Genomic DNA, 12,326 nt, shown 5'->3' with positions numbered 1-12,326 from the left:
TGGCTGTGCCGCTGCACTGTGGTCCTGTCAGACAAGAGGCACAAGGAAGAGTGGAGTGGAGTTGTCCATTTATCCATTTGATCTCAGAAGGATTTGAAGGGCTGACAGCCAGGTAGTGGAAGTGATTGACAGATTTCACTCAGGTGAAGGGATCGCCAGTGGTGGGAAGGAGAACGCTGAAACAAAAGAAACAGAATTTGAAGGGGTGCTGTCAAAGGATGGAAAGAGCAAAAAATGTAGAGGGGCAGAGTTAGCTTGGGTTTAGGCTGTTTTTCCTGTAAATCTTAAAATGACAGAATATTGCTAGTCCTCAGGGTGGTGGAATAGTGCAGGTTTGAAAGGTGACACTGGTTGCCCAGTGTTTCTGCAAAACATAAAACCAACAGAAGAATTTATTACCGTTGGCCCAGCAGCCCAGCCAGCAAGTGCAATACCTGGCTCATCCTCTGCATGATGCAATTGTGGCAGGAATGTGCTTTTGGGAGATGTAAATCTTGAGGACATGCCTGCTTGTCATTGCAGAGAGGCGGTAGAGCTTTCTTCGTGCATGGAAACGTCAAGCAAGCATCTTAACCAAATTATCAGATGGTTGGTTGATTCTTGACGTCGTAGGATGTGCCAGCGGTTACATGGGGGAAGAAAAGACGCTCTTTGCTTCCTGTCCCGCAGTATCCTGGCTATGCTGCCGTGCTCTGCGGAGGTCCACGTGTCAGCCTGGGGCAGGCTGTGCTGCAGACGCTCAGGAAGTCGGACAGGTTTATATAAAGCTCTGCTGGGTTTGCAGAACCTTTTGGCTCCTTTCCAGCCTGGAAGCGGTAATATAAATAGAAGAATGTCTCACTTTTGAAGTCTGCCTTCTATTCACGGAAAGGAAGAACTTTGTGCCAGAGCTGTGATATGCTAGCTGTTAAATACAAGTCTCAAGACCAGTCCTATGACAGGCTGAACCACTTGACCCCATTTCAATGGGATGCGAGTGAGCTCAGTAGCCTATAGCATCGCATCTCTCTTAGCTGGTTGCTGATATCTGAATCCTGAATAAGGCTTGGCTGTCTGGAGCAGGGTTTGAGAGTAATCCATCCTCCCTCCTCCCCTCCCAACTGCTTCTCTCCTTGCTAAAATTAAAAAAAAAATGTTGTTCTTTTTTTTTTATTTTTTTCCCCTTTGGTCAGATTAACAAAATGTTTGGGACCGTGGTGGTTGGAGTTGGAATTGCTGGCTTAGCACGGATCCGAGACCTGATGAATCCAATGCCTTCCAGCCCTTCTGAGCACCTGAAACTCTTTGGATTTGTATCCAGGTCAGAAATTTAATCTTGGCATGCTTAATATGGTTATTTGTCATGTTCCCATGTGGAGGGCATTTGAGGGGGCAGGAGATGAATATCCAAAGTGTTATATTACTCTTATAATTAAGGCTGTCTGAAAAAGGGAAAGTTTATGCAAATATGCCTGTCATTCTGAGTGGCAGCTAGGAAATGAGCATAGAAAGCTTTGCAAGAGGGAACAAATAGATTACCTTAGTGAGATACCTAGCAGAAATGACTGAAAGAAAAGGTGAGAGATTCTCGCTGCTGGATCTGTGTGATAAAAGAAATGCAATTCTATCTGACTGAAATTTCCTGTAGGTTTATGATGGTACCAACAAAAATTACCCTTCAGAGCTCATGTCTGCATGAAATTTACAGAAATGTTTAAATTAGATGTTATGTGAAATTTTTAAAAACATCTTTTGCAGAAACGTGCTGTAAAGCTCCTGATGCTGCAACTTCATCCTCAAATTCTATTTTATCTTTTTTAAAAACTAAATACCCCACTGGTAGATGTCTTAAAATAAAAAGTCATAATTCAGTACATGCAGTAGGGTGGCCTCTTGGAGGACAGCTTCATGCTTTTTCTCACTAGCTTAGAGCCATGTAAATTTAGCAGGACTGTATTATGCATACATCTCCGCCTGAGCATTCCTGCTAGACCATCTGCCCCATAACAGCGGAGCATAAAGGTTTTAAATAGTTAGGTGGTACATGTGTGGATCTCAGACTGTGGATGTATTTTCCCAGCTATATTTAAATCATGTAGTCAGGGCTGTTTGAGACTGAAAGGACCCATTAGGTCATCCCTGCCAAATACACTCCTAGCTCCCTGGTGCCTTTTGCTAGTGCTATGGCTAGCCTTGAACAACACTGAAGACGGGGGTTTCACCACTTCTGTTGAGAGACAGCGCTGCTGAGAGGCACAGTTCGTCAACAGCTTGCCTGGATGTATTGTCTTGCCCTTTGCACTCCGATCACCTGCAATTCTTACCTGTCTTTGCTTTCAAGTCCTGCCTGCAGCCTACCCTCATGCCCTGTGTCACCCATCCTAACTCTGTCAAGATATCTGCTCCAACCTTTACTAATGCAAAGGGCTTTTGGGAGGAGTGTGCGTGTTTCATTTTCGAGTGGACGTGTGCTCAGCATGGTAGCCAAGAGAGCCTTCCCCTTAGCACTGACATGGTTGCATCATAGCCAAGCATCTGCTTTGTGCCTCTTCTGACTGTCCATACTTGCAGTTGCATGGGGCCCTGCCAACTCAAGTGCGTGTTGGCCAGTGTGGTGAGGAGTTGTCCTACCATAGGAGCATTGTCCTCTTTCAAGTCACTCTTTTAAAATGTCTCTTTTGTAATGATGATTGCTAAGAACAAAATATCCAAATAAAAACCAAAAAACAAACCAACAACCAAACATAACCAAGCAGCACTTTACACTGACCTATATGTTTTCTTCTGTTGTACGCTCCACTTCGGTCTGTAAGTGCTCACGCCCTTCCTTGATCACAGGCTGCCTTTGTTCCACCCTGGTTGAACTCAGTGAGACAGTGGTCTATGGGGACAATTTCTAGTGCTGCTATGCAGCATGCAGTTGGGAAGAATGACTGTGATGGTTATGCTTTCGTTGTATGTATGCTAAATACACAGGAGAAGTTTTGGGAATATTAATGAGGCCAAGCAGATTAGCCTGGAAGATGCTCTAAGAAGCAAAGAAATACATGCAGCCTTCATCAGCACAGAGAACAAAAGCCATGAAGAAACCATCAGGTATTTTGACATGTTTTGGGTTTTTTTCCCCTTTTCTCACACTTTCCCCTGTAATTTATAAGCACGGAGAGCTGTGTAAAGCTGTTGCTGGTGGAGAGACTGCCAGACTAGAAGCCTGAAGTGAATGGTAGCAAGTTCCCTAGAGTACCCAATAAGCCCTGGAAGAGAGCAGGATTTAAGATGCATTCTTTTCCCAAGTAATTTCAGTTGTGTACCTCTAGGCCTGTGTTTGATGGACAGGCATCTTAGATCAGGATTCAAAGCCATTCCTCATAGACTATACAGAGGAAGGCTTCACTGTCCCCCTCCCCCCACTTCTGTCCAGACACCCAAATGCCTAGAAGTTAGAAACTGTAGTGCTCAACACTGCCATTGTCGGTGAGTGAGGGAATTCTGTAGAAGGATAATTAAAACCCAGCTGTCCCGATGTTTACATGTGTGATACAGCCACCAGACCATCCTTGCTAGGGCAATTGCCATTTGTTTCTGTTGCTCCAAGTTGTGCTTTTCTTTATATGGGTCTCACTGTGGGAGAGGGATGATTATGATGATATATATATTTTTAAAGACTGATTTTATATCCATTTCAGAATGTTTTTAGAAGCTGGGAAACACGTGCTCGTTGAGTACCCCATGGCTTTGTCTGCTAAAGCAGCCCATGAGCTCTGGGAGATGGCTGAGCAGAAAGGTAACGCACTTGTTCTCAAGGGAGTAAACACTCTTACTGTTGGGTAGCATCAAAGGCACCAAACTCAAAAGCAAGGCTCCAGTCTGCTATTAATCATGATGTACAAGGGAGTATGCCCATCTCACAGATGTGCCTATCTAGGGTTTAAGATGAATGCCAACAGGGCAATAAACACACCAATGTCAATGCTAGGAGTAAGGTACGTTTATCCTCACAAAAGCACTGGTCTGTCTGACACTAAGAACACAATTAGAAAAAGAAACTTCTGTTGCAGTGGTAGTAAAGCACTTAATGAATGTTGCCACTGGAAATGGTGCACTTCCCTGTCTTCTCTCTCCCTGAAATTAAACTGGAAACTGCTCCCCTACTTTCTAGTGTTTGTGATATGCTGGTCACACACAGCTGCTCACACTGTTGTAGGCCAGCAAGGCATCCCTGGCTAAAAAGACAGCTTGTCTCTGAGAAAAATCTCTTTATTTCTGGAATGTGTGTGGTCCCATCCCTGCAGTGCCAAGGGTCAGAAGCTGGCAGTTCAGTTGAGGCCATTGGGGATGTATGAGGCTTCAAGGAAAAGGACAGTGCTGGGCAGGAGCAGAGGGAAAACCATTTGGACAAGCTGCACTATTTATACCACCACTTCTTAAAATTCTCCTTTGTGACTTTTGTCCTAAACCACAGGAGGTATAGGATTTCGGCTTCGCTCTCTCCCTGTCCCAGCACCACTTACTGCCTTGTTGCTCGCCAAATGGCTTCCCGTTGAGCAGAATTTATGCCTCTTCTCTCAAAGCAACAGCAGTTACTGTCAGCAGCCTAAATTGACTCTTCTGGAAGCCTTCCAGAAAAACACATACTGAATGAGGGCCACATTCAACATATATCAAATAGCCTCAATTCCAAAGTCGCCCAATTAACTGCAATGGAGGGAAGTACTCCTTAACATATTGTTACAATCTGGGTCTGAGTATTCTGCTATTTTCCCCCCTCTTTTTTCATTCCTACTACCCTGGGAGGAAAAATGCAGAACAAGGAAATGTGAGGGGAAAGAGGCCAAGAACTAATCCATCTTTTACTTTGAAGACTAATGTTTCAGCCTAAGTTGGGTCTTGGGCTTCATTACAGAGCTTCTGTTAAACACAGTGGCTACTGTTCCTATAGACTTTGTATTTGTTGTCTACTAAAAATCCTTAACCCAGATTGATGTCTCAGTGCAGGGCCTACATTTGGTTTTCTTCCTGACATCATTTAGCCAGCCAAGGGTGAGAATGTTTTTAAGTGACTTCCCACTGGTGGCTGGTGAAGCCTTACTACTTTGACGTGTCTTTGATTTACACAGAAAGCTCTTATTTAATCTGTCCTAGTTTTTGGTGGTATTTCTGTTTGGTTTCTTTTAATATCAGATAAAATCCTTCATGTGGAGCACATTGAACTTCTGACTGAAGAGTACAAGCAGCTGAAAAAAGAGGTGGCTGGGAAAGACCTGGTGAAGGGAACACTGCATTTCACAGGTCAGCAACTGTGAGGAAATTGAAGTCCATTTGGATTTGTCTGCCTGCACCACAGGGACACTAGTCCTTCCAGGTTTCATTCGGTCCTCTTCAGACAGGAGTCTGTCTATAAACTGACTAGAGACACATGTATCAGTTCTGGATATTTCCATGAAATTGCAGAGTTGCCTGGAAAACACCACTGCCTTAACAGTTGGCTCCTACGGACTGTTGCTGTGCTGATTGCTTTTTGCTCTCTGATAAAGAATGCGAGCCCGTGCCTAGAAGAGAGAGCGCTTCTTTATCTCTTCTGTGCTCTGATGGTAGTGACCAATTCCTCGTTTGTATTGCTCTCAGAGAGCAGGACGAGCTCTGAGGAAGTGTCCCAATTTCTAGTGGGGACCATTAGTCTTTTGCACTAGTTTTTCCCCTGGAATCCACATACACCATCCTGTCCTCAACATTTCCTAAGGGTTTGTTGTATTTGTACTTTGATCAGCCTTCTCCCTCATAGCTCACCAACTGATCCATTTCAAGGTTAACCATGTTTGTTGACTTTCCTAATCAGTCCAGCCACTTTCTACACCCTGGTCTCTAAGCCTGCAAGGTGGCAGCTTCTTTGGCCTTCCCTGTGCAGGGGACATTATTCTCTTTCCCACTGCTCAAGATTTTCTCTTATTGTCACACTAGGTAGCGTCCTTGATGAAAACAAAGCAGGATTCCCAGCTTTCAGTGGAATTGCCAGACTGACTTGGCTGATTGACCTCTTTGGAGACCTCACTGTTACCTCTGCCACGAGAGAAAAGCAGAAGGATAAGAATTATTCCAGAATGACTGTTCACTTTCAGACGGCAAACAAGAAGTGAGTAATGATGATGGCAGCAGGTGAGCCAGGCTGCTCATCCTCTTCCTCTCATTGAGAAAGAATGGGTGGGTGCTAGCATGGAAGTGTACAAGAGAAACAGACTGAAAGTGCTTCCTCTAGTAATGACAGTAAAAAGAGCTTCCACCAACACTGTTTGCTGAGGAGCACAGAAGTTTAAATAGCTCTTTTGTGATGTATTAATGCAGGAATGGGCCTATAAAGCATTTTTTAATACCCGAGACTGAAAGACCCTTCTCTTGCACTCTGAAAAATTGTTGAGAGGCAGAATATTTTATTTTTGCATCAGACATTCTAGTTGTACATCGAAAACTAATGTTTCTTTGAAGGTTGAAAATATATGACTGTTTGAAAAAGTAACGTACTACTCATACTACTTAGCTTATAGCACTATAATGCCATATATATACTACATAATGCACTAACAAAAGGCCAATGAGCAAAATTTGCTCTTGACTAATGCCTGCTCTACAGTCTTGAGGTTTCCTTGATTTTTTTTCCTGAGTAGGTCATCAGTTTGTTTCTCATTTCTTGTTATTTTGCTTTTCTTGCATGAGTGTGTCATACTGAGCCAGGATTGCTTGTAATTTTTGTCCAGTCATTGCACTATGCCTGTCTTGCAGAAAGCTCTTCTGCTAATGCTTTTTATAATAGCGACTTTCATCTCCCTTTTATAACAATAGCCTTGCCATCAAATAGTGTTTCATACTGCGGATTGAATACTCAACTTGATCCAAATTCTGGTGGTATATTTTGCTGGCAAGTCCAGTTTCATCATTCTGGGCCATCTGCATGGAGGTCATGTGTTTTTAGATAGGTTGAAGTTACTTATGAGGACATTTTACTGGATGTTATAGATACAATCAGAGTGTCACAGAATTGTAGGAGTTGAAATGACAACCTTAGATTGTAGGGGTTGAAATGATGTTGTGTGATGTTAAAAAGCAGAGAGAACTTACCCAAGCACTGTATGTTTCCTAGTTGTTCCTTCTCTTCACTCCTGTTTTCCTGTTTATTCATAAAGCGCACACTACCTTTGAGCTGGATGATCTCATGGGTGTATAATGAAGCAGATGAGAAGACTAGGGAGAGAAAGGGAAAATTAGACTCCCCCAAAATATTCTGGCCTATCTTTATTTGTAATAAAATGCCTTTTTTTTCTTGAATATATACTGCTAGAACACTTTAAACCCACAACAACAAACCCCACCCCACAACCCCAAAAAACAACAAAAAAATAGATAACACCAAACATGAATGCTTCCTTCTTTAAGAATCTTACACAAGAGCTTAGTCAAAAAAGTAGTAACCTGAAGTACTAGCTATTTGGGGAATGAATAATCAGGGCTTATTCATACTGTTAGTTTCGCCGTGGGTCTAATAAGCTTTTTTATTAGCCAGTCTTACAAAGCCCACTGCAGTTTGTCATGGAATAAGCATCTTGTCTTAGAAAGCTTCCTCTCTCTTCAAATGAGACAGAATTTCCAATTCCTTTTAAAATGCAGTTGTGAGAGGACACAACCCTGCGTACAAGCTCTGTTTACCCTCTGAGCCATTTGCCAGTAACACGAGTAGCTGTAAAGATCTATATAGAATGAGATTTTGAACTAATTCCAGCAGGTGGAACTAGCGGGTGGCTTAAAACTTTTCTCTGGCTGCCCTGTCTCCTAGGTAGCTCTCAGCGGTTATGTATGACATTTGCTGGATGCAGAACAGTTTCTGGATTACGGGGTTTCTTCCTCCGCCACACCACTAACCGATACCTGGTTTTCATAGCCCACTACTTTTTTTTAAGGTTCAGTAAGTGTTTTGTCACCATGAGCATTTTAATGACCTCAGGGACGGTCAGCTTTATGCCTCTGGGATAATTTACGCTGGCTGGAAAGTTACATAGTGTTCCTGTATTCTGTTCTGTGGCAGGGCCATATTTCCTGCTGACCTTCCCCCCATTGACGTCAGCGGGAGTTACAGCAGTAGGGAATTTGGCCCACTCTTCATCAAGTGAAGTTATGGCCTGGCAGTCATGGTGGTGGTGTTACAGCTCTGATTTTGCCCAACTTTTATTTTGCTGAAGGATGGGAAAGGGCTGCACATTTCCTGAGAAGATCTCTCATCCTTTTCCAAAAGACATGAATACACTAACCTTGAGAAATCAGGTTAATTCAGCCTATTTTTTGCCTTGGAAATTACAGCAGGTGCAGAATGTAGCAGCCTGTGTTCTGCTTGTTAAGCAGGGATTTGTGCAAAGGCTCTAGTCTGTCTCTGCTGCACAGCCCACACTGTCTGCTCATCTGTCTCTGGGTGGATTTTGGAGGAGCGTGTTAATGCCTCGATGCCCAGCTATCTGAGAGATGACCTCTGCCTCTGTTGTGTTTCCAAGACAGTTGAGCTGACAGCCTCTCTGTGATTAAAAAAATCCAGCAATCCAGGAAAAGCCAAACCTCTACTGACAAGACGGCTGGTTTGGGACTGCAGTTCCTGTCCCAGGATTACAGAGCTTGCATTCAGTAAATGTCAGAAAGAGAATTTTTAGTGTGAGTTGGAGAGATAACGATTAGGGCAGTGTCTCTTTTGATGTTAACTAGGGTTAGGGCCTAGTGGTCTAATCCCCCTCCAAGGTAAGGTAGCATGGTATATAAAAATATTGGTATTTTCAAAGTGTGAACGGGCAGATGTTTAAAAGAAATGAAATACATTTTCTGAACACATGTTCTGGCACTGAATGTTTGAAATAATGTTTGTATTGAGATCTAAGCTTACAAAGTCTAATAAAAGCTGAACATCCATTAAAAATCATGTAATGCATGCTTTCTGCAGAAAGTTGCAGATTAAAATATTAAGCTGAGTGGACTCAGAATTTTCTCGAGCATGAAACCTGCTTAATTCTTCTGCAGGTACAAAAAAGCGTTCTCTTCATTTTGGTTTATTTAACTAGGACAGTCCAACTAGGGCCACTCATTTGAAGAAATAAGGAATTAGAAAAGCAGAATGTCCCTTCCAGTCTCTGAATAAACTGTAGTTAGGAGGGCTCTACCAGTCTAAACTCTGGAAAGACAAAATGACCATTAAAGGTCAGGGTGGTTTCTTCACTGAAGAAGGTGCTCACTTTGTAAAAAGTCAGTATAAAAGTGGTTTGTTAGTGTTTGGTTAAGCTTTCTTTTTCTTCTTTAACTATCCAACATATTTAATGTGGCTTTACTCAGCTATCAAATGTGGCATTTGTTGCTTGTAAGTAACACTACTAACACTTCTAAATAACTAACTACATCTATAGCCAAATGATACCTTGTGACAGATCTTTAATGAAAATAGGGAAATTATTAAAAAACCTGTCAGTTCTTCACAATTTTCTGGCAAAAAATACAAACCTGCTTCTATAGCTACAAAATTGCTTAAATAACATGCAGACTTGTAGCATACAAATCTTTATAGCAAAAAAGGGACCAATTTTAGCATAGGAGTTGCTGTTAATTAAAAATTAACCTGTTTTGGTTACCAGTCATGTCGAATCAACCTCTCTCTGGGAAATAACTAAAAATCCAATCGCAGAAGACAAATCTACTAGTAAAACCAACATTTTCCTGCTCACTGGTCTAAATCAGTCATTTTAATCACTTTGATTAAATTCTGCCTGCTCTGCACGATTGTGCTTCTGGTTCAGTGGCTTCCCCAAGCTAGAGGAGATGACATATGGTTCAGCCTGGTCATTGGTGTGCGTCTGCTCTAGATCACCCCAGGATCTTACCCTGCATGGACTTGGCCTGTTTTGGATCATATCACGGACTCCCCTCTATAACACTGTGGAGATCTTTGCCTATGCCTGCCCAGTGGTTTCTTCATACCTGCATACCTGGGATAAAGCAGCTTTGAATAACAGTGGCCTAAACCATCTGTAGCTCTTTATGTTCTTCTGACAGCAAAACAAGCTCTGTTGAGTCAGATCAAAGCCCAGCTTTGCTCAACAGCCTGCCTCTGAACAAGGTCAACAGCTGACACCCCTGGGAAGAAGGATGAAAACATAGAAAACACCAAGTGATAGGCCTCTCAAACATCTTTCTGGTCTGCAGTGAGACGTAGCCTTGGAACTTCCTGAAGCACACAGTGTCCTTGGATTTATTAGTCTTCTGAAGATCTTTGGTGCACTTTTGCAGGCTGTGATTTTGGTACTTTGAATTTTCCCTTCCAGTTGTTTTATACTATTAAGTCAGGTTCATCTGGCCATGCGTAATTTGTAGGGTGTTTGTGTGGCAGAACAGGTGAGCAAAGCATAATTGATTCAGTGATGTCCATATAGAAACTAGTTCCTAAAGCATAAAGGATGAGAGGTGTGGAATCATTGAGTGCTCTGCAGAATGTGTGCAGGGTAGACTGACAAGGGCTTTCTTTCCAGATCTAATGATACTGAAGATTTAATGGGCAGTACTTGGAGACATAATTTATTCTTCCATGCTATTGATGCCCTCGTAATTTGTGAGTGGCAGACTAAAGTGGGCCATAAAGGACTGTGGAAGGGCCATCAATAACTAAGCAAGAAAAATAACGTGCATCCTCTAAACACAGGCAGTAGAGTGCTGATTAATGAGATGCAGAAAAGTAATGACATGGTTTACATGGTTGACAAAAGAGCAGGAAGGGAGAAATGTGGCTATGACTGGTGTTGAGGACCATTCCCCAATACCTCTGCAGGCATTTGCAGTGTTGGGCCAGGGAGTGTCTTATAACCCCCGTGGCTCCTCTTTCCTCAACTGAGCTGTGAATTTGGCGGTGAAGCTGTGAGGACCTGTGAACTATGCTAGTCAAGCACTGATACTTGGCCAGGAGGCCGTGGCTATCAAGTTGGCATAAGACAGGACTTCCCTCTGATTAAGAAAGACCTGCTTGAGAGTCTGTCTAGCTGAAACAGGCAAAATTGACACCTTCTGATGTAATCTCTAGGGTCAGCTCAGTGCTCCCAGTGAAGAGAAAGAAACATTTAAAAAGTTCAGAGAGTGTATGGATGCTAATGTCTATGAATGGATTTGCCATCTGTCCAGCTGTTCCTAAGGAGGTGGTGTTTGGTTTGCACAGTAGCACCTGGGTCAGCACTATGCATCAGAGTGATTTTTCTTGCTGGAGGAATGACTGGACATTGGGGGTCTTGTGAGTTTATCTGTGTTTGAACAATTCCAAAATATTTGTGTGTTTAGCTGCATTTTTCATCCAAGTCCACAAAGAAACAGACTATCTTTCCCTCTTCCCTGTGAGATGGCTAGACATCTCTGGCTTTCCTTTGTACACAGAGAAAACAAATCTGTAGAGAGTACAAATGGTGTGCTGAAAGTCACGGCGTGAATCCGTGGCAGAGTTAAGACTATTACCAGGTATTCGGCTCCGTAACCACAAGGCGTGTTGATCAGAACATGTTACCTGAATATGCAATGACTGACATTTAAAAAGGGTTTTAAAATTTTATTAGGTCATTTTCTGTAAATGCTGAGAGGGAAGAAAAGCATAAACTATAACTGTTGGTTCCATTTCTTCATAAATACTCTTCTTTTTCTCTGCTTCTCCACACTAGACCTCTGACTTGGATTGAAGAAAGGGGACCAGGGATGAGACGTGAAAAGAAAATCAACTTCTGTTTCACAAGTGGTTGCCTGGAGAATTTCCCTCAAGCCCCAAGGTCTGCTGTGGGCCTTTTCATGCAGGATCAGAACCTCTTTGCCAAAAAACTGCTGGGCCAGGTGTCCAAGGAGGAGCTGGCTGCTGAGAAATGGCGAATTTTGCGGTGTCTTGACCTTGCCGAGGTGATCCAACAGCACTGTGAACAGCCAGAGAAAATCTGTTCCTGAGACTACACTTAGGGAAGAAGAATAATGGCAGATGGGAAAGCTGTAGGGCTAGAGCTCACTGTTGCCATCAAGCAGTTGCTGTTTCTGTTTCATTACTTTCTTTTGACTAGTGTTGACTCCTAGGCTTTCTGGGTGGGCTGGAGAGCCTGGGCTATATACCCTGTGCCTTCTGGTGTGTGCCAGAACAGAGCAACATCACCCTGCTCCAATACACTGCAGTCCTTCCAGGCAGATAGGAACCTAGCAGCAGTGAGCTTTACTGAGGTTGCTGCTTCTTCAGTTGGAAACATCCCTCAGAGGAGAACCTGGAGGACTGCAAATGCTAGACTACTAAACCTCCTGAGTTACCTTTTTTTTCCCTCCCT

The 12,326-nt window shown here is 42.9% G+C and overlaps 1 protein-coding gene across 1 annotated transcript; it reads left to right on the top strand.

Annotated features, from left to right (window-relative positions):
• Window positions 1–910: 910 nt before the first annotated feature.
• Window positions 911–12,014, top strand: BLVRA (biliverdin reductase A). The gene is made up of 7 exons (XM_084279950.1): window positions 911–1,071; window positions 1,173–1,300; window positions 2,956–3,075; window positions 3,666–3,763; window positions 5,161–5,268; window positions 5,938–6,109; window positions 11,688–12,014. The coding sequence occupies exons 2-7, from the start codon at window positions 1,182–1,184 to the stop codon at window positions 11,959–11,961; spliced, it is 891 nt and encodes a 296-aa protein (XP_084136076.1). The 5' UTR covers window positions 911–1,071; window positions 1,173–1,181; the 3' UTR covers window positions 11,962–12,014.
• Window positions 12,015–12,326: the final 312 nt, after the last annotated feature.

Source organism: Gallinula chloropus (assembly GCF_964237585.1).
Source record: "Gallinula chloropus genome assembly, chromosome: 2".
In the NCBI taxonomy this organism is placed as follows: domain Eukaryota; kingdom Metazoa; phylum Chordata; class Aves; order Gruiformes; family Rallidae; genus Gallinula; species Gallinula chloropus.
The sequence above is the reverse complement of the archived record's forward strand: the minus strand, read 5'-3'. Positions and strand labels throughout refer to the sequence as shown.